Source organism: Oncorhynchus clarkii, chromosome 12, assembly GCF_045791955.1.
Source record: "Oncorhynchus clarkii lewisi isolate Uvic-CL-2024 chromosome 12, UVic_Ocla_1.0, whole genome shotgun sequence".
In the NCBI taxonomy this organism is placed as follows: domain Eukaryota; kingdom Metazoa; phylum Chordata; class Actinopteri; order Salmoniformes; family Salmonidae; genus Oncorhynchus; species Oncorhynchus clarkii.
Genome location: NC_092158.1, coordinates 5,621,612 through 5,644,954, shown reverse-complemented (window position 1 = coordinate 5,644,954; position 23,343 = coordinate 5,621,612). Strand labels below are relative to the sequence as shown.

The 23,343-nt window shown below is 43.7% G+C and overlaps 1 protein-coding gene across 1 annotated transcript in view; it reads right to left on the bottom strand.

Moving 5' to 3' along the window:
* Window positions 1-23,343, bottom strand: part of LOC139421845 (DCC netrin 1 receptor) — a 729,366-nt gene that overhangs the window by 180,060 nt on the left and 525,963 nt on the right. Inside the window, exons 11-12 of the mRNA XM_071172971.1 lie at window positions 15,533-15,671; window positions 651-700 (exon numbers count right to left, since the gene is read on the bottom strand). Coding sequence (XP_071029072.1) covers window positions 651-700; window positions 15,533-15,671 — 189 coding nt within the window. The remainder of the gene's footprint in view (window positions 1-650; window positions 701-15,532; window positions 15,672-23,343) is intronic.

Genomic DNA, 23,343 nt, shown 5'->3' with positions numbered 1-23,343 from the left:
TTTGGCCTGTACTAAATCCCTCTGCCACTCCAGGGATCCACTCTGGCATAAACAGGCTGTCTGGTAGCACGGCAGCTCATTCTGGATTCTAGCAATGTGTTTAATCAAGCGTTCAGTTTCATACAGACAGACCCAAATAGCTGGAAGGGGGAAGTAGAGATATTTCTGTCCATAAAATAGAGCTCCTGTGGGTCTCAGAGTGAAGAGGATGTCAACTTTTGAAAAGCCCAACTCGTCAGACCACTATTTTTTTTTATTTATTCTGATGGTGCAATCTACCAAAAGCATTGACATTTTACATGGTAAATGATACACATGATATGCATGTGTAAATTGAAAAACATTCCAGGTGACTACCTTGTGAAACTGGTTGAGAGAATGACAAGAGTGTGCATACCAAGTCAAAGGGTGACTACATTGAAGAATCTCAAATATTAAATATATTTTGATTTGTTGAACACTTTTTTGGTTACTACGTGATTCCATATGTGTTATATAAAATATTTGATGTCTTCACTATTATTCTACCATGTAGAAAATAGTAAAAAATCAAGAAAAACCCTGAAATTAGTAGGTGTGTCCAAACTTTTGACCGGTACTGTACACTTGCACACATTATATATCTTGAATGACAAAATGCATGTACTCACTCTTGACAGAACTACTTCCAAGGAGATGTTCTGTGGAGGGCCACTTGGTACTGTAGAGGAGAAACAGAGAGACGCGTGAGTCTTCAAATCCAAAACAGCTTTACCGCATGTGTAACAGATGTGGCAGTTCAGACCTATTACAGTCCTATCGTGATGAAGTAGACCAACATGAGGAGCACTGAACACTTCATTAACATAAATCTGTCATTCCACTGTAGAGCACTGAACACTTCATTAACATAAATCTGTCATTCCACTGTAGAGCACTGAACACTTCATTAAAATAAATCTGTCATTCCACTGTAGAGCACTGAACACTTCATTAACATAAATCTGTCATTCCACTGTAGAGCACTGAACACTTCATTAAAATAAATCTGTCATTCCACTGTAGAGCACTGAACACTTCATTAACATAAATCTGTCATTCCACTGTAGAGCACTGAACACTTCATTAACATAAATCTGTCATTCCACTGTAGAGCACTGGACACTTCATTAAAATAAATCTGTCATTCCACTGTAGAGCACTGAACACTTCATTAACATAAATCTGTCATTCCACTGTAGAGCACTGAACACTTCATTAACATAAATCTGTCATGTAGACTTATTAACAAAACACTATCGTTCCACTATAGAGCACTGAACACTTCATTAACATAAATCTGTCATGTAGACTTATTAACAAAACACTATCGTTCCACTATAGAGCACTGAACACTTCATTAACATAAATCTGTCATGTAGACTTATTAACAAAACACTATCGTTCCACTATAGAGCACTGAACACTTCATTAACATAAATCTGTCATGTAGACTTATTAACAAAACACTATCATTCCACTATAGAGCACTGAACACTTCATTAACATAAATCTGTCATGTAGACTTATTAACAAAACACTATCGTTCCACTAGAGCACTGAACACTTCATTAACATAAATCTGTCATGTAGACTTATTAACAAAACACTATCGTTCCACTATAGAGCACTGAACACATAAAGAATGTTTCAAGGACAACTTTTTTCCATCTTGTAACATTGCAAAAATCTGAAACTTTCTGTCCAAAAAGGATGCAGAAAAGTTAATCCATACTTTTGTCACTTTTAGATCAGACTACTGCACTGCTCTACTCTCCGGCTCCCCATTTAAAGCACTAAATAAACTTAGTGCTAAACACAGCTGCTAGAATCCTGACTAGAACCAAAAATGTTTATCATATTACTCCAGTGCCTCACTACACTGGCTTCCTGTTAAGGCTAGGGCTCATTTCAAGGTTTTACTGCTAACCTACAAAGCATTACATGGGCTTACCTGTCTCTCTGATTTGGTCCTGCCGTACATACCATAAGACGCAGGCCTCCTAATTGTCCCTATAATTTCTAAGCAAACAGCTGGAGGCAGGGCTTTCTCCTATAGAGCTCCATTTTTATGGAATGGTCTGCCTACCCATGTCTGAGACGCAAACTCGGTCTCAACCTTTAAGTCTTTACTGAAGACTCATCTCTTCAGTGGGTCATATGATTGAGTGTAGTCTGGCCCAGGAGTGGGAAGGTGAACGGCAGGGCACTGGAGCGACGAACCGCCCTTGCTGTCTCTGCCTGACCGGTTCCCCTCTTTCCACTGGGATTCTCTGCCTCTAACCCTATTATTACAGGGGCTGAGTCACTGGCTTACTGGGGCTCTTTCATGCCGTCCCTGGAGGGGTGCGTCACTTGAGTGGGTTGAGTCACATACGTGATCTTCCTGTCCGGGTTGGAGCCGCCTCGGGTTTGTGCCATGGGGGAGATCTTCGTGGGCTATACTCGGCCTTGTCTCAGTTGGTAGTCTTTTGATATCCCTCTAGTGTTGTTGGGGCTGTGCATTTGGCAGAGTGTGTGGGGTTATATCCTGCCTGGTGTGCCCTGTCTGGGGTTATCATCGGACAGGGTCACAGTGTCTCCTGACCCCTCCTGTCTCAGCCTCCAGTATTTAGGCTGCAGTAGTTTATGTGTCAGGGGGCTAGGGTCAGTCTGTTATATCTGGAGTACTTCTCCTGTCTTATCTGGTGTCCTGTGTGAATGTAAGTATGCTCTCTAATTCTTTCTTTCTCTCGGAGGAGGACCTGAGCCCTAGGACATGCCTCAGGACTACCTGGCCTGATGACTCCTTGCTGTCCCCAGTCCACCTGGCCGTGCTGCTGCTCCAGTTTCAACTGTTCTGTCAGCGGCTATGGAACCCTGACCTGTTCACCGGACGTGCTACCTTGTTTCGACTCTCTCTCTCTACCGCACCTGCTGTCTCGCACCTGCTGACCTGTTGCACCGTCTACAACCACTGTGATTATTATTATCTGACCCTGCTGGTCATCTATGAACATTTGAACATCTTGGCCATGTTCTGTTATAATCTCCACCCGGCACAGCCAGAAGAGGACTGGCCACCCCTCAGAGCCTGGTTCCGCTCTACCCGGCACAGCCAGAAGAGGACTGGCCAACCCTCTTAGCCTGGTTCCTCTCTACCTGGCACAGCCAGAAGAGGACTGGCCACCCCTCAGAGCCTGGTTCCTCTCTAGGTTTCTTCCTAGGTTCTGGCCTTTCTAGGAAGTTTTTCCTAACCACCTTGCTTCTACACCTGCATCACTTGCTGTTTGGGGTTTTAGGCTGGGTTTCTGTACAGTATAGTACAGTATAGTATAGTATAGTACAGTATAGTACAGTACAGCATAGTACAGTACAGTACAGTACAGTATAGTTTAGTACAGTACAGTATAGTATAGTACAGTATAGTATAGTATATTATATTATAGTATAGTATAGTACGGTATAGTACAGTACAGCATAGTACAGTACAGTACAGTACAGTACAGTATAGTATAGTGTGGTATGGTATAGTATAGTATAGTATATTATAGCATAGTATAGTATAGTATAGTACATTATAGTACAGTATAGCACAGTACAGCACAGTACAGTATAGTATAGTACAGTATAGTACAGTACGGTATAGTATAGTATACAGGTCAGCTGTGTCTAGCTGAATGCTTATTGTGCATCACACTGAGCTTTTTAGATACTGATTTCAACGGTAGGTCAAAGTTCACCGGGAAAAGTCAATACTGTAGTACACAGAAAAAAGGACATTTATATTTGTACGTACACAGTACATTTATTTTTTAAGCAATGTGTTACACCTACACAGAACATTCACATCTCCATTTTTACATACAGTTGATGTCGGGGATTTACATAAACTTAGGTTGGAGTCATTAAAACTTGTTTTTCAACCACTCCACAAATTTCTTGTTAACAAACTATAGTTTTGGCAAGTCGGTTAAAACAATCTACTTTATGCATGACATGAGTTATTTTTCCAACAATTGTTTACAGATGATTTCACTTATAATTCAGTGTATCACAATTCCAGTGGGTCAGAAGTTTACATACACTAAGTTGACTGTGCCTTTAAACAGCTTGGAAAATTCCATAAAATTAAGTCATGGCTTTAGAAGCTTCTGATAGGCTAATTGACCTAATTTGAGTCAATTGGAGGTGTACCTGAGGATGTATTTCAAGGCCTACCTTCAAACTCAGTGCCTCTTTGCTTGACATCATAGGAAAATCCAAATAAATCAGCCAAAACCTCAGAAAAAAAATTGTAGACCTCCACAAGTCTGGTTCATCCTTGGGAGCAATTTCCAAACACCTGAAGGTACCATGTTCATCTGTACAAACAATAGTACCCAAGTATAAACACCATGGGACCACGCAGCCATCATACCGCTCAGGAAGGAGACGCGTTCTGTCTCTTAGAGATTAACGTACTTTGGTGCGAAAAGCGCAAATCAATCCCAGAACAACAGCAAAGGACCTTGTGAAGATGCTGGAGGAAACAGGTACAGAAGTATCTATATCCACAGTAAAACAAGTCCTATATCGACATAACCTGAAAGGTTGCTCAGCAAGGAAGAAGCCACTGCTCCAAAACCGCCATTAAAAAGCCAGACTATGGTTTGCAACTGCACATGGGGACAAAGATTGTACTTTTTTGGAGAAATGTCCTCTGGTCTGAAATAGAACTGTTTGGCCATAATGACCATTGTTATGTTTGGAGGAAAAGGGTGGGGGTTTGCAAGCCGAAGAACACCATTCCAACCGTGAAGCACTGGGGTGGCAGCATCATGTGATTTGGTGCAGGAGGGACTGGTGCAACTTCACAAAATAGATGGCATCATGAAGGCGGAAAATGACGTGGATATATTGAAGCAACATCTCAAGACATCAGTCAGGAAGTTGAAGCTTGGTCGCAAATGGGTCTTCCAAATGGACAATGACCCCAAGCATACTTCCAAAGTTGTGGCAAAATGGCTTAAGGACAACAAAGTCAAGGTATTAGAGTGGCCATCACAAAGCCCTGACCTCAATCCCATAGAAAATGTGTGGGCAGAACTGAAAAAGCGTGTGCGAGCAAGGATGCCTACAAACATGACTCAGTTACACCAGCTCTGTCAGGAGGAATGGGCCAAAATTCACCCAACTTATTGTGGGAAGCTTGTGGAAGGTTACCCAAAATGTTTGACCCAAGTTAAACAATTTAAAGGCAATGCTCCTAAATACTAATTGAGTGTATGTAAACCTCTGACCCACTGGGAATGTGATGAAAGAAATAAAAGTTGAAATATATTATTCTCTCTACTATTATTCTGACATTTCACATTCTTAAAATAAAGTGGTGATCCTAACTGACCTAAAACAGGGAATTTTTTACTAGGATTAAATGTCAGGAATTGTGAAAAACTGAGTTTAAATGTACTTGGCTAAGGTGTTTGTCAACTTCCGACTTCAACTGTATTTTTACATGTAAAGTCATATATATATATATATATATATATATAGAGAGAGAGAGAACAGAAGATTTGCCACAAAATGACACAAAAAAAGCAACACTGAAAAGTAGTTCCTTAAAAAACACTTCATCGTATCTCCTCGCACTACAAGTTCCCATTTTCTTGCTGTTCCTGTTGTTCTTGTCTTGCCAGAGATTGTCATCAATATCACATCTGATATTTTTCCTTGAGATGCACCAGGGGGATAAATCTTGTGTGGCGCCACCATCCCCTGCAATGATCGCCTGTGATGTCCTCACAAAACAGCATTCACGGCATCTAACAGAGACATGTGATCTTGTGCCCGATAGTCATACACTTTCCACCTCCATGCTGAACAAAACCTCTTCTATCGGATTCAGGAACGGGGGAGGATGGTGGAAGGAACTCCATTATGGGCAGCAAACCATCTCCCTAACAATGTTGGTTCGGTGGATGTTGACATTATCCCACACAATTACATAATCGGGTCTAACTAAACCTCTTTGGTGTTCTGGTGTCTCTGTAAAGTGTATTCAGGAAGGCCAGGAGAAGTTGGGTGTTATAATGCCCAATGTGTGGAATATGTGTGCTTACACCATTTCTCAGAAATGGCAGTATTGCCCCTACGTTGGCCTGGTGTGTCCAATGAGATTGCGGCCACGTCTACTACCTTTGGATTGAACCCAGCCTCGTCCACAAAAACAAGAGTGTGGGTCATTTCAGGTCCTTCCAGCTCCATTATTCTCTATATAGTAACACAGAAACAAAATGTAATGTTAGTGTTGCATATTCTACAATCAGACAGTTTAGTAAACTGGAAATGTTTTCTGTTCTTATGGGAATCTACAACTTCAAGAAGTATATACAAGCATCATTGAAGTACAGTAGAACTCCCTGTACCATGTGCACACCAATGGTTTACCTGGACGTACTGGTAAAGGCCAGCATCCCGGAGTCGCCTTTTCACTGTTGATGTTGAGACTGGTGTTTTACTGGTACTATTTAATGAAGCTGCCAGTTGAGAACTTGTGAGGCGTCTGTTTCTCAAACTAGACACTCTAATGTACTTGTCCTCTTGCTCAGTTGTGTACCGGGGCCTCCCACTCCTCTTTCTATTCTGGTTAGAGCCAGTTTGCTCTGTTCTGTGAAGGGAGTAGTACACAGCGCTGTACGAGATCTTCAGTTTCTTGGCAATTTATCGCATGGAATAGCCTTCATTTCTCAGAACAAGAATAGACTGACGAGTTTTAGAAGAACGGTCTTTGTTTCTGGTCATTTTGAGCCTGTAATCGAACCCACAAATGCCGATGTATGAAAAGTTAAAATTATGACAAATTAGGCACATTTGGGCAGTATTGACACAACATTTTTAACAGAAATGCAATGGTTAATTAGATCAGTCTAAAACGTTGCACATTCAGTGCTGCGTCTAGTGACAAAAATCTAAATTGCACCTGGGCTGGAATAACACATTATGGCATTTCTCGTGCATTTCAAAAATGATTGTATCAAAAAATACAAAATAACGTTAGATTTTTTCTTTGTATTATCTTTTACCAGATCTATTGTGTTATATTCTACATTCCTTTCACATTTCCACAAACTCCCAAGTGTTTCCTTTTAAATGGTACCAAGAATATGCATGTCCTTGCTTCAGGTCCTGAGCTACAGGCAGTTAGAATTGGGTGTCATTTTAGGCAAAAAATGAAAAAATCCTTAAGAGGTTTAAAAAGAGGTTTAAAAAAAAATCATTGTTCGAAAATTGAGCCAAAGCAATTGAGAAAAACTGTAAATAAAATAAGTATGTTATTCCACTGTAGAGCACTGAACATGAATCATCAAATTGAACCCCATTTAAGTAATTGAAGTACATATCCTGTGGAAAAGGTAAACGGTTGAATCAGTCAGAGGAAGGAAGGAAGGAAACAGAGCTCTTCTTCTTTGACTAGGTACGGATGAAGTGGCTGTGTCCCAAGTTGCACTACTTTTGACCAGGGCCCATATGCCTGTATTCAAAAGTAGTGCACTATATAGGGAAAAAGGATTTGGGACAAATCCCTAGTCAGATATCATTGAGAACAAAGGAAATGGCGGTATTAAAGAGACTCCACCAGCCTTATCTATGACAGGTCCTTTCCAGCCCGGCCAATGGGCATGCAGGATGGAAACGACCCCTTTAGAATCTTTAGAATGACCTGATTAATTAACATGAATGACGTGTAACAAGACTGACCTTTTTATAGAACTCATCCATCATGACAGCATTCTATACACTCAGAGGAAGAGGCCACTGGAGACCACCATCCTTTAAACAGCTATTATAATAGAGGGGATGGGGGGGGGGTCATGAAAATAACTGCCATCACCTGCTATAGGGGGTTACGACAAGAAACATTACACATATATTTTGAAACTGCTTCTGGTTTTGTGAATCATGATGGTGTTAAAGGGACAGTATGATATTCGGTGAAGGTGGCGTACACATAGTCGTTGCAGTCATTGCGCTAACGCTAGTTAGCATTGGCTCTCAAAACTATCTCTAACTTCCTTCATACTGAAGGATTAGTGTCACAGTGGGTCCGTCTCTACAGCGTGCTCTGTCTCGTAGAAGGGGAGAGCGGGAAGTCGTCTGTTTTATGACGGTCGTAAATATCAAAACTCCTTTCCCCACTCTGCCAAGATGAACGTTGAGATTCCCGTTGTTACCACATTGCACAGTAACTTGAAGGTCACAACGTTTTTCTAACGTAACAATATTTCTGTGTTCCAACCAGTTGGAATGGTCCGTGGGTATTTAAATAATAATCATGTCCAACATTTACTGCATGGTGATATCATTAAAGATGTTACAACGGAAACATTGTAACTTTAAGAGCTTTCACAATGTATCAGATTTACATCTAAATGTTGTGGAATGTATATGATTAAATATGAAACTATTTGTGAGAAGATGTAATGTGATGTTGGCCTTCTAAACAAGATACTTGTTTAGATATAACACTTTTACTAGTCAGTGGACGAGCCCCGTGAGCCCAGACATTACATCAGGCGTCATGGAACCGCACTCCAAGGAGATGGCTCCTGACAAAATGTTCATTTAGATCAGAAAACATGAAGCGGTAGCTACATGTTGAAATGGTTGGCAACTCTCAAAGGTCAAAAACGCAGGGACTTGAGATCATACTTTGAAATGGCTGGAACTCAACATTTCAAAAGAGAAGAAGTACTACTCGATGACAAAGAGACCCAGGGTAAGCAGGATGTCTCGAATGGTTAAGAAATCTGCAAACTAGAGTGAATTATTCAGGCTGCAGCTTTTAAATACTTTAGTCTGTTAAACACATCCGTTCTAAGAACATTTACGAACAGTACTCTGAAGTATCCGTTATAACAACTACCACCACGAAAGACCTTGGGACTTCTGGGGAACGTAACCAGAGACTCTCTGATGATATTATCCAGCAGACGAACCCGGCGATCGCAGAGAGGGACAACAAAGACTACACTCATAAAGATGCAAAATGCTATTTATTTTCGAATGAGCGGCTGTTCACGTAAAAACTATTAGCATTTAATGAGTGCAGTTATCAACTGTATTACAGTGAATCCTCTTTGAGTTTCCCGCTCTTGAACAGTCCCCGCCCCTTTCCTTTGTCTACCAAGCAGTCATATCGGCTTAGCCAACTAGGGACTTTTCTATCATGTCAGTAAACAATGTATGACCTATAGTGTGTGTTTGTGTGTGTGTGTGTGTGTTTATGTAATTCTGTGATTTATTTAAGTTAGTTAGTACATAAATAATTAAGCCAATTTGTATATCACTGATGCATGATCTATGTTAGGGTCCGTGCAGATATCCAAGGGTTTGTGACATTCATAATATGACTGATTCAGTAATAATACATCAATAAGTGACTGTAATCGATAAGATATGAAAATATCGGAAATAAATTTGTGAAATAAATACTCTTTGAACATTTTCCCGTGGTGCCCCGACTTTCTATTTAATTAAAGTAAACATGATTAGTTTAATCGCATTACTAAATTACACATAGAGAATTGATTTGATATCATAAAGTCTTCCACATTTAACGATTTTCAACGTTATGACAATACTGTCCTCATAGACATTCAACCGTTATCCACGAGTTCATCTGACTGATTAAGCCAGAATGTCCCTATAAACAAGAAGTACTATAGCCATTTCAAGTGGAAATTATTTTAACCCAGTTATTATTTTTTATTGTTATCAGTGACAGCTAGATACTATCAAATATAGGATTTATTTGCAGATTGGACTATTCAGCTCATACAATTGACTGGAGAGGTGTAGTGAGCATGGTTCTGGCAGTACGCAGTCCACAGGTGGTGTTGGGTACTAAGGAGGTTGGTGTCATGGCATGGCATGTGTGAGGGTACGTTGGGACCGAACTACCAGAATGGCTTTGGGCCATGGTGGACGAGTGACTGGCGTGTGGACTGGCGGCATGTAGGAGGCGAAAGGTCATTAATTACCTTGGAGAGAGAAAGGAGAAGCCAGCCGGCAGTAAATAGAGAAAGAGAAGTGGCTGCAGCCGGCCCAGTGGATTCATTACGACAGCATTAATTAAGCAGGAGGTAGAAAAAGGCAGCTCTTGGGGCTCATTTGAAACATTCAGCAAGCCACAGCTAATGGGATCTGACTGAAGATACTTGACTGCAGCCCTCTTAACCCTCTCAGCTCTGCAATGAAGGTAATACGATGAGACAATCAGGACCTATAAGAGAGTCCTGGGGGCTGGGAGGAGCTGAGAAGAGCTGGGAGGGATTAAGACGGACTGGAAGAAGCTGGGAGGGGCTGAGAGGAGCTGGTAGAGACTGAGAGGAGCTGGGAGAGGCTGAGAGGAGCTGGGAGAGGCTGAGAGAAGCTGGGAGAGGTTGAGAGGAGCTGGGAGAGACTGAGAGGAGCTGGGAGGAAATGGAGACCCTAAGGGTCCTTTTGGCACCTTGCTCTGAACGGAGAGTGACCGAGATAGAGAGAGAGAGAAATATATGGAGAGAGATAGAGAGAGAGATATGGAGAGAGATATGGAGAGAGAGATAAGAGAGCGGAGTGGGCTAGGCTCTGATCTCAGGATGGGGTTGGAGAAAGAAGAAGATATGGATTAGAGTGGAGTCTAGTGGGATAGGTTCTGATCTCAGTGACAGAGAGATGGGGATGGAGAGAGAGAGGAAGAGATGGATTAGAGATGGAGTTTAGTGGGATAGGTTCTGATCTCAGTGACAGAGAGATGGGGATGGAGAGAGAGAGAGGAAGAGATGAATTAGAGGGGAGTCTAGTGGGATAGGTTCTGATCTCAGTGACAGAGAGATGGGGATGGAGAGAGAGAGAGGAAGATATGGATTAGAGGGGAGACTAGTGGGATAGGTTCTATTCTCAGTGACAGAGAGATGGGGATGGAGAGAGAGAGAGGAAGAGATGGATTAGAGGGGAGTCTAGTGGGATAGGTTCTGATCTCAGTGACAGAGAGATGGATCTCTGCTCCTCTAAGCCTACCCCCCCCCAATCCCTGCCCCTCTCAGCCTGCCCCCGCCCGATCCTTGCTCCTCTCAGCCTGCCCCCCCCCCGATCCCTGCTCCTCTCAGCCCCCCCCCCCTGATCCCTGCCCCTCTCAGCCTGCCCCCCCCCCCCCCCCCCGATCCCTGCTCCTCTCAGCCTGCCTTTGGTACCCTTAGTAGTAGGCCTACATGACAAATAAAGTGAAAAGCCTGCCAGAGCGGCTTGCAGGTTGCATTCCTATCTCCACGACAGACAACAGACAACACATCAGTGGGCTGCATTGTAAATGCTTCAAGCTGGAAAGGGTTCATAAAAGGCCTCTTCAATCCAGGGGAATTACCGCAGAGCACAGTCATAATCCCAGGGTTAACAGTTAACAGTTAAATCAATAGCTTGATGTTAGACAGCCAATCCCAGTTAATTAATTAGGACCAATTGAAAATCGAGATAGACTATCTGAACGACCCAAGATATGAAGACTAAAGGCTGGTTTATACTACGGGTGTGTTCGTAAATTCTTTCTGGAGTGCCTGAGTGAGCTAAGAGTGTGCTCTGGGCATCCGTAAACTCAGAGCGTTGTAAGATTGTCCGTTCTGACCTAACAGCAGTCAAGCACCCAAGTTATCTGGCTAACTTCCTAGCTACTTCCAGACACAAGTGAAAGAAAAGCTCACTGACCATTTTACTTGCCCTACCATAATTTGCAAATAAATTCAATCAAAATCATACAATGTGATTTTCTGGATTTTTTTTTCTCATTTTGTCTGTCATAGTTGAAGTGTACCTATGATGAAAATTACAGGCCTCTCTCATCTTTTTAAGTGGGAGAACTTGCACAATTGGTGGCTGACTAAATACTTTTTTTACCCCACTGTAGGGGATAGATGCTTCTCCCTCTCTGTCACGGATGCCATGATTGCCCTTAGTTTGAAGATGTAATCCGGAGACAGGCGTTTTATACAACATGTGTGTGTTCTCTTTTTGACTCGGTCTGCATATTTGCATTCAAATGCCAGAACCTTCTCCATCTCCTTAGCTATCATAATTCCACTGATTTCAAAACTCGGTCCTCCAGAAATTGTGTACGGTATACCACAGAAGCATAGCAGCTTCCAGTTTTAGATCCAATTAAAGGTGAGGTCCAGTAGCCCAGCGTAGCGTCCAGTTTTAGATCCAATTAAAGGTGAGGTTCAGTAGCCCAGCGTAGTGTCCAGCTTTTGATCCAATTAAAGCTGCATGAAGCCGAACAAACTCCACTAGCAACTTTCTATCATAGCCCACGACTTCTTTCCCGGGAGAAGCAGCAGAGAGGGAACTACAGCAACGTCTGATTCCAGTCAGTCGAAGACTAGGATCCAAATCAGAGACAACATGAAAGCCATAACGAAAGAGGAAAATGACACAAAACAAAATAGTTTATATATACAGAGAGAGAGAGAGAGAGAGAGAGAGAGAGAGAGAGAGAGAGAGAGGAGAGAGACAGAGAGGAGAGAGAGAGAGAGAGAGAGAGAGAGAGAGAGGGAGAGAGGAGAGAGCGAGGAGAGGGAGAGAGAGAGAGAGAGAGAGAGAGAGAGAGGGAGAGAGAGAGAGAGAGAGAGAGAGAGAGAGAGAGAGAGAGAGAGAGAGAGAGAGAGAGAGAGAGAGGGAGAGAGAGAGAGAGAGAGAGCGAGGGAGAGAGAGAGAGAGAGAGAGAGAGAGAGAGAGAGAGAGTGAGAGGGAGAGGGAGAGAGACAGAGAGAGAGGGAGAGGGAGAGAGACAGAGAGAGAGAGAGAGAAAGAGAGAGAGAGAGAGAGAGAGAGAGAGAGAGAGAGAGAGAGAGAGAGAGAGAGAGAGAGAGAGAGAGAGACATGACATCTTGGAAAGAAACCTCTTGTCACCAACAGGAGGATCGGTTTAGCTGCACGGTACACATACTGTATGATGAAACAGAAGTCAGTTTGAGTAGATCTAACAGGAATCGCAACAGAGCAGGTTCTTGTAGCCATCAAACGTCTCAGAGGTGTACTGATCCCTCCTCTCGTTTAATTTTATTCAGTACGATTTACAAGCCAAAACTGATCCTAGATCAGCACTCCTACTCTCAGACACTTAATACATACAGCCTCAGGTCCTGTACATTATTAGGTCTCCTCTCTGCAGGTACCTGCTGAACATGTTCCTGGGAGGCAGCCAATAGCCATTCTAGTAATTACATTTCTATGGGGGAATACATCCCCTCTGGTTGAGGAATACAGCCCCTCTGGTTCTGTTTTCTAGAGGATGGGGCCCCTATCTACAGGTAATGTAGTGCAGACTGTTTTCTAGAGGATGGGTCTCCTATCTACAGGTAATGTAGTGCAGACTGTTTTCTAGAGGATGGGTCTCCTATCTACAGGTAATGTAGTGCAGACTGTTTTCTAGAGGATGGGTCTCCTATCTACAGGTAATGTAGTGCAGACTGTTTTCTAGAGGATGGGGCCCCTATCTACAGGTAATGTAGTGCAGACTGTTTTCTAGAGGATGGGTCTCCTATCTACAGGTAATGTAGTGCAGACTGTTTTCTAGAGGATGGGTCTCCTATCTACAGGTAATGTAGTGCAGACTGTTTTCTAGAGGATGGGTCTCCTATCTACAGGTAATGTAGTGCAGACTGTTTTCTAGAGGATGGGTCTCCTATCTACAGGTAATGTAGTGCAGACTGTTTTCTAGAGGATGGGTCTCCTATCTACAGGTAATGTAGTACAGACTGTTTTCTAGAGGATGGGTCTCCTATCTACAGGTAATGTAGTGCAGACTGTTTTCTAGATGATGGGGCCTCTATCTGCAGGTAATGTAGTGCAGACTGTTTTCTAGAGGATGGGTTTCCTATCTACAGGTAATGTAGTGCAGACTGTTTTCTAGAGGATGGGTCTCCTATCTACAGGTAATGTAGTGAAGACTGTTTTCTAGAGGATGGGTCTCCTATCTACAGGTAATGTAGTGCAGACTGTTTTCTAGAGGATGGGTCTCCTATCTACAGGTAATGTAGTGCAGACTGTTTTCTAGAGGATGGGTCTCCTATCTACAGGTAATGTAGTGCAGACTGTTTTCTAGAGGATGGGTCTCCTATCTACAGGTAATGTAGTGCAGACTGTTTTCTAGAGGATGGGTCTCCTATCTACAGGTAATGTAGTGCAGACTGTTTTCTAGAGGATGGGTCTCCTATCTACAGGTAATGTAGTGCAGACTGTTTTCTAGAGGATGGTTCTCCTATCTACAGGTAATGTAGTGCAGACTGTTTTCTAGAGGATGGGGCCTCTATCTGCAGGCAGATACTGTATGAAATGTTCCTGGGGAGGCGGCCAATGGAACGAGTGGGTAGGCAATGTTCTAAAGGGAGCCATCCAATGGAACGAGAGCTGCTGCTGTGGTCCCAGGGGACTGTCTTTGTGACTAACTGAATCTGCAGTTTGAGGGGCGGTGGGTAGGTCCCAAATGGCACCCCGTTCTCCACGTAGAGCATTACTATTTAACAGAGCCCTATGGGCCTTGGTCAAACGTAGTGCACTAAACAGGGAATAGGGAGCCATTTGGCAGGCAGTCCTGATTCTTTAAGAGCACTGGAGCAGTGCTAGCTAATCAGACCGTTCCAACGCGGTGCCATGCCCCTCCCCCTCCCTCCCTCTCCCTCCCTGTCACTCACTCCCTCCCTCTTTCATGGGGGTGCCATGTGGCTCCCTCCCTCGCTCCCTCTCGCTCCCTCCCTCCCTCTCCCTCGCTCCCTCCCTCCCTCCCCTCCCTCCCTCCGCTCCCTCGCTCCCTCTCGCTCCCTCGCTCTCGCTCGCTCGCTCCCTCCCTCGCTCCCTCCCTCGCTCCCTTGCTCCCTCTCGCTCCCTCCCTCCCTCCCTCGCTAACTCTCACTCCCTCCCTCCCTCCCTCGCTCCCTCTCGCTCCCTCGCTCCCTCCCTCCCTCCCTCTCGCTCCCTCCCTCCCTCTTTCATGACGGTGCCATGTGGGCTATCAGAGTTGAGTGACACCGCGAGAAATGGATTAACAAGAAAATAGACTGTACGAATGCACACACCGATCCTGTTCAAAATGGCACCCTAATTCCCTACATAGTGCTTTCAGCCTGGTCAATAGTAGTGCACTATACAGGGAATGGGGTGTCCTTTGGGACGAATACACTGACTCGTAACTTGCAGGTAGCTCATGTGTGTCAAACGCAATGAGATATTAGTTTAATAAAGGATAAACTGTGTCATTAATTCTTAATTAAGTTTCATTCATTATGTAGCTGTTTATCCCACTGCAATCAGAAGTGAAAGGCATGAAAGTCACAGTGTGACTTTCAGTAAACACACAGGCAACACAGCAGGGGTCTATTCATGAGGCACAAAACGGAAGAAAAAAGACTGAAACGAGGAGAGTCTTCCTGAACTTGTCCAATAAGAACCACTGAGTCAGGTCAGGGAAACAATGACAGTGAGTGTTAAGCACACAGTAATCTGATGAGAGTGAGTGTAGTACCATCAGAAAGCGTGGTGATGCTCATGTCCTCTGTGCTGATCCCAGGGCCGTAGCGGTTCAACGCCAGGACACATAACGAGTACTCTGTGAACTTCTGAAGTCCCTCCATCTTATAACTCTGCCCATTCACCTCCACACTCTGAAAGAGAGAGAGAGAGAGAGAGAGAGAGAGAGAGAGAGAGAGAGAGAGAGAGAGAGAGAGAGAGAGAGAGAGAGAGAGGAGAGACAGATAGAGAGAGAGAGAGAGAGAGAGAGAGAGAGAGAGAGAGAGAGAGAGAGAGAGAGAGAGAGAGAGAGAGACAGAGAGGACAGAGAGAGAGAGAGAGAGAGAGAGAGAGAAAGTGAAATTCCACAGTGTGCCATCACAGCAGCAAGATTTGTGACCTGTTGCCACAAGAAAAGGGCAACCAGTGAAGAACAAACACCATTGTAAATTCAACCCATATTTATGCTTATTTATTTTCCCTTGTGTACTTTAACCATTTGTACATTGTTACAACACTGTGTATATATATATATATATATATATATATATACATAATCTGACATTTGTAATGTCTTTCTTGTTTTGAAACTTCTGTATGTGTTATGTTTACTGTTAATTTGTATTGTTTATTTCACTTTTGTATATTATCTACCTCACTTGCTTTGGCAATGTTAACACATGAGAGAACACATACCTCTTCACAATAACGACCTGAAAGCATGTAGTGCATAGCAAATTATTTCAACAGCAAATGAATGATCAGAAAACACATTAGCCATTCACAACAGCCAGAAAAATGTCTAATATCAAGTAGCACATGTAAGTTTTTATTCAGGACAGAGGATGACTCATTAAACATTCGGTGCCTCATACTGTGTAGCCACATTAAAGATACCCTAGGCCTTTCCTCCTTTCTCATATAGCCACATAACAAGAGTTATGAATAAAAAAATACGTAATATCATCTCATGTGATTGTTAGTAGAAAAGCTGTCAGAAAGAATGTTTCATTTCAGCTGGAGAGGGAGAGGGAGGGAGAGAGAGAGAGAGAGGGAGCGAGAAAGAGAGAGGGAGGAGGGAGGGAGAGAGAGAGGGAGGAGGGAGCGAGAGGGAGGGAGAGAGAGAGAGAGGAGGGAGCGAGAGAGAGGGAGAGAGAGAGAGAGAGAGAGAGGGAGGAGAGAGCGAGAAGGAGGGAGAGAGAGAGAGAGAGGGAGGAGGGAGCGAGAGAGAGAGAGAGAGAAGGAGGAGGGAGCAAGAGGGAGGGAACGAGGGGGAGGAGGGAGCGAGAGGGAGGGAGAGAGAGGGAGGAGGGAGGAGGGAGCGAGAGGGAGCGAGAGGGAGCGAGAGGGAGGAGGGAGGAGGGAGCGAGAGGGACGGGGGAGGGAGCGATGGAAGGAGGATGAAAGGAGGCAGGGAAGGAGAGAGAAGGGAGGGAGGGAGAGAGGAGGAGGGAGGAAGAGAGATGGGGAGACTGATGGAAGAGAGAGAGGGAAGGAAGGAGGGGGGAGAGGAAGGGGGAGATAGGGAGGGAGGGAGAGGGGGAGAGAGAGAGTGGGAGGAAGGTAGAAGGAGGGAGGTAGTGGGAGAAAGTGAAGGAGAGGCAGAGCGAGAGAGAGAGAGAGAGAGAGAGAGGCACTGTAATAGTGAAAATTTAAACTTGGCAGAAGAAAACCTATTTTAAAACACTATTTTTGACCTACCAGTTTCTCTATCAAATCTAAAAAATATCAAGCAGACAACCTAAGAAAGGAGGAGGTGAGTGCCCTTGGAGTGTGGTGTCAGGAAAACAACCTCTCACTCAAAGTCAACAAAACAAAGAAGACCCCCTATCCACATCGATGGGACAGCAGTGGAGAAGGTGGAACGTTTTATGTTCCTTTGCGTACATATCACAGACAAACTGAAATGGTCCACCCACACAGACAGTGTGGTGTAGAAGACAGAACAGTGCCTCTTCAATCTCAGGAGGCTGAAGACATTTGACTTGTCACCTAAAACCCTCACAAACTTTTACAGATGCAAAATTTAGAGCATCCTGTCGGGCTGCATCACCGCCTGGTAAGGCAACTGTACCGACCACAACCGCAAGGCTCTCCAGAGGGTGGTGCGGTCTGCAAAAGGCACCACCGGGGGCAAACTACCTGCCCTCCAGGATACCTACACCACCCGATGTCACAGGAAGGCCATAAAGATCATCAAGGACAACAACAACCCGAGCCACTGCCTGTTCACCACACTATCATCCAGAATGTGAGGTCAATACAGGTGCATCAAAGCTGGGACCGAGAGACTGAAAAATAGCTTCTATGTCAAGGACATTAGACTGTTAATAATGCCACTTTAATAATGTCTACATATCTGTCACGTTCTGACCTTTATTTCCATTGTTTTGGCATTTTTTAGTATGGTCAGGGCGTGAGTTGGGGTGGGCAGTCTTTGTTTGTTTTTCTATGATTTTGGGATTTGTATGTTTCGGCCTAGTATGGTTCTCGATCAGAGGCAGGTGTCATTAGTTGTCTCTGATTGAGAATCATACTTAGGTAGCCTGGGTTGCACTGTTTGTTTGTGGGTGATTGTCTATGTTGATGGCTTGTTTCAGCACAGGTCTCATTTTGTAGCTTCACGGTTGTTCTTTCGTTTATTGTTTTGTTTTCTTTATTAAAATTCAAGATGAACACAAAACACGCCGCATTTTGGTCCTCCGATCCATCTCGCCTCTCCTCTTCAGATGAAGAGGAGGAAGACCGTGACAATATCATTACTCATCCCATATACTGTAGTTTTCTACCATCGATTGCATCTTGCCAATGCCACTCGGTCATCTATATATTTATATTTATATATTCTTATTCATATATTGTTATTCCATTCCTCTACTTAGATTTGTGTGTATTAGGCAGTTGTTGTGGAATTGTTAGATTACTTGTTAGATATTACTGCACTGTCAGAACTAGAAGCACAAGCATTTCGCTACACTCACAATAACATCTGTTAACCATGCGTATGTGACCAATAACATCTGTTAACCATGCGTATGAGACCAATACAATTTGATTTTGATTTGATTACATGTTCGAGAAGGCATTTTTACATTCAAAGGGTTCTCCTGTGAAGACATGACAAGCGACATGTGTCTAGTTTCCTGAATCGGGTCACAAATGGTTTGATGAACTTAAGAAAGGAATAGAATAACTTATCCAACCAAAAACATAGAGACCCAGAATGTCACGTTTGTTATAATGATGAGACCAAGGCGCAGCATGGTATCCGTACATTCTAATTCATTTAAATAATGAACACTGAACAAACTAACAAACTAACAAAACGAATAGCGTGAAGCAAACGAGTGCTGACAGGCAACTACACACAGACATACAAAAACCCCTAGACGTACAAAACCCCTAGACCTACAAAACCCCTAGACCTACAAAAACCCTACACCTACAAAAACCACTAGACCTACAAAACCCCTAGACCTACAAAACCCCTAGACCTACAAAACCAATAGACCTACAAAAACCCTAAACCTACAAAAACCCTAAACCTACAAAACCTCTAGACCTACAAAACCCCTAGACCTACAAAACCCCTAGACCTACAAAAACCCTAGACCTACAAACCCCCTAGACCTACAAAACCACTAGACCTACAAAAACCCTAAACATACAAAAACCCTAGACCTACAAAACCTCTAGACCTACAAAACCCCTAGACCTACAAAACCCCTAGACCTACAAAACCCCTAGACCTACAAAACCTCTAGACCTACAAAACCCCTAGACCTACAAAACCCCTAGACCTACAAAACCACTAGACCTACAAAAACCCTAAACCTACAAAAACCCCTGACCTACAAAACCCCTAGACCTACAAAACCCCTAGACCTACAAAACCCCTAGACCTACAAAAACCCTAAACCTACAAAAACCCTAGACCTACAAAACCTCTAGACCTACAAAACCCCTAGACCTACAAAACCCGTAGACATACAAAACCACTAGACCTACAAAACCCCTAGACCTACAAAACCCCTAGACATACAAAACCCCTAGACCTACAAAAACCCTAGACCTACAAAAACCCTACACCTACAAAAACCACTAGACCTACAAAACCCCTAGACCTACAAAACCCCTAGACCTACAAAACCACTAGACCTACAAAACCCTAAACCTACAAAAACCCTAGACCTACAAAACCTCTAGACCTACAAAACCCCTAGACCTACAAAACCCCTAGACCTACAAAACCCCTAGACCTACAAAACCACTAGACCTACAAAAACCCTAAACCTACAAAAACCCTAGACCTACAAAACCTCTAGACCTACAAAACCCCTAGATCTACAAAACCCCTAGACCTACAAAACCTCTAGACCTACAAAACCCCTAGACCTACAAAACCCCTAGACCTACAAAACCACTAGACCTACAAAAACCCTAAACCTACAAAAACCCCTGACCTACAAAACCCCTAGACCTACAAAACCACTAGACCTACAAAACCCCTAGACCTACAAAACCTCTAGACCTACAAAACCCCTAGACCTACAAAACCACTAGACCTACAAAAACCCTAAACCTACAAAAACCCTAGACCTGCAAAACCCCTAGACCTACAAAAACCCTAAACCTACAAAAACCCTAGACCTACAAAACCCCTAGACCTACAAAACCACTAGACCTACAAAACCCCTAGACCTACAAAACCCCTAGACATACAAAACCACTAGACCTACAAAACCCCTAGACCTACAAAACCCCTAGACATACAAAACCCCTAGACCTACAAAACCTCTAGACCTACAAAACTCCTAGACCTACAAAACCACTAGACCTACAAAACCCCTAGACCTACAAAACCCCTAGACCTACAAAAACCCCTAGACCTACAAAACCCTAGACATACAAAACCCTAGACCTACAAAACCCCTAGACCTACAAAACTCTAGACATACAAAACCCCTAGACCTACAATACTCTAGACATACAAAACCCCCTAGACCTACAAAACTCTAGACATACAAAACCCCTAGACCTACAAAACCCCTAGACCTACAAAACCATAGACCTACAAAAACCCCTAGACCTACAAAACTCTAGACATACAAAACCCCTAGACCTACAAAACCCCTAGACAATATAAAACCTAGCGTACCCACCGTAGTCACACCCTAAACTAAAATATAAAGAAAACAGAGATATCTAAGATCAGGGCGTGACGCAGAAAACCTGAGCCTACGCCTTCACTATGGTGAATCACTAAAACAATACAGAAATACACTACGGAACAATAAAGGAAGGCACGTCATTAAAAAAAACATACAACATCATGATGTTATGATCCATGTACACAAACAACACGTTAAAAAAAAACACACATTTCCTGTGTGTGAGACAAGAATGCAGCTTCTTCAAAAATGTATATCATTGGTGAGAAAAGTCTGCCGCGCTCGGCCACACAAATTAAGATCTGACTAAAAATATACCCGGCCTCATTGAACCCATTGCCCTTTATGGTTATGAGGTCTGGGGTCCGCTCACCAGCCAAGACTTCCCAAAATGGGACAAACACCAAATTGAGACTTTGCATGCAGAATTCCGAAAAAATATCCCCAGTCTACAAAGTAAAACACCAAATAATGCATGCAGAGTAGAAATAGGCCGATACCCGCTAATGATCAAAATCCAGAAAAGAGCTGTTATATTCCACAACCACCTAAAAGGAAGCGATTCCCAAACCTTCCATTACAAAGCCATCACCTACAGAGAGATGAACCTGGAGAAGAGTCCCCCAAGCAAGATGTTCACAAACACAAATAGACCCCTCAGAGCCCCAGGACAGCAGCACAATTAGACCCAACCAAATCATGAGAAAACAAAAAGAGAAATACTTGACACATTGGAAAGAAACAACAGAGCAAACTAGAATTCTATTTGGCCCTAAACAGAGAGTACACAGCGGCAGAATACCTGTCCACTATGACTGACCCAAACTTAAGGAAAGCTTTGACTATGTACAGACTCAGTGAGCATAGCCTTGCTATTGAGAAAGGCTGCCGTAGGCAGACCTGGCTCTCACGAGAAGACAGGCTATGTGCACACTGCCCACCAAATGAGGTGGAAACTGAGCTGCACTTCCTAACCTCGTGCCAAATGTATGACCATATTAGAGAGACACACGGGCTCGGGAGAGACGAAGGTTGAAAGTCATGCGTCCTCCGATACACAACCAACCAAGCCGTTGCTTCTTTAACACAGCGCACATCCAACCCGGAAGCCAGCCGCACCAATGCGCCGGAGGAAACACCGTGCACCCGGCCACCTTGGCTAGCGTACACTGCGCCCAGCCCGCCACAGGAGTCGCTGGTGCGCGATGAGACAAGGACACCCCTACCGACCAAGCCCTCCCTAACCCGGGCGACGCTAGGCCAATTGTGCGTCGCCCCACGGACCTCCCGGTTACGACAGAGCCTGGGCGCAAACCCAGGACTCTGATGGCACAGCTGGCGCTGCAGTACAGCATCCTTAACCACTGCGCCACCCGGGAGGCCCAAACCCGATTTTCATAAACTCCCATATGTACTGGGTGAAATTCCACAGTGTGCCATCACAGCAGCAAGATGGGTGACCTGTTGCCACAAGAAAAGGGTTAACCAGTGAAGAACAAACACCATTGTAAATACAACCCATATTTATGTTTTGTTTATGATCTTTTTCACTTGCTTTGGCAAAACAAAAACATAATGTTTCCAATGCCAATAAAGCCCCTTAAATGTGAATTGAACTGAGAAAGAGAGAGAGAGAGATAGAGACTGTCTCCTCCTGGGATTTGTATTTATTAAGGATCCCCATTAGCAGCACCTAATCTTCCTGGGGGTTTATTAAGGATCCCGATTAGCAGCAGCTACCCTTCCTGGGGTTTATTAAGTATCCCGATTAGCAGCAGCTACTCTTCCTGGGGTTTATTAAGTATCCCGATTAGCAGCAGCTACTCTTCCTGGGGTTTATTAAGGATCTCGATTAGCAGCAGCTACTCTTCCAGGGGTTTATTAAGGTTCCCGATTAGCAGCAGCTACTCTTCCTGGGGTTTATTAAGGTTCCCGATTAGCAGCAGCTACTCTTCCTGGGGTTTATTAAGGATCCCGATTAGCAGCAGCTACTCTTCCTGGGGTTTATTAAGGTTCCCGATTAGCAGCAGCTACTCTTCATGGGGTTTATTAAGGTTCCCGATTAGCAGCAGCTACTCTTCCTGGGGTTTATTAAGGTTCCCGATTAGCAGCAGCTACTCTTCCTGGGGTTTATTAAGGATCCCGATTAGCAGCAGCTACTCTTCCTGGGGTTTATTAAGGTTCCCGATTAGCAGCAGCTACTCTTCCTGGGGTTTATTAAGGATCCCGATTAGCAGCAGCTACCCTTCCTGGGGTTTATTAAGGTTCCCGATTAGCAGCAGCCATCCCTCCTGGGGTCCGGACACATTAAGGCACTTACAGTACATTACCCCATAAAACAAAAGATAAAACAGTACATCCTATAACATCATTACACCACTACATATCTACAATAGAAAATAAAATAATATTACAACGTATATGTTTGTAGAGTACGTGCCTGTGTCTCTTCACAGTCCCCGCTGTTCCATAAGGTGTGCTTTTTTAAAAGTCTGATTCTACTGTTTGCATCAGTTACCTGAGTTCCATGTAGTCATGACTCTATGAAGTACTGGGCGCCTCCCATAGTCTGTTCTGGACTTGGGGATTGTGAAGGTAGAGCAGCACTTTATTACAGACAGACTTCTCCACTGTTTTTTATTTAACTAGGCAAGTC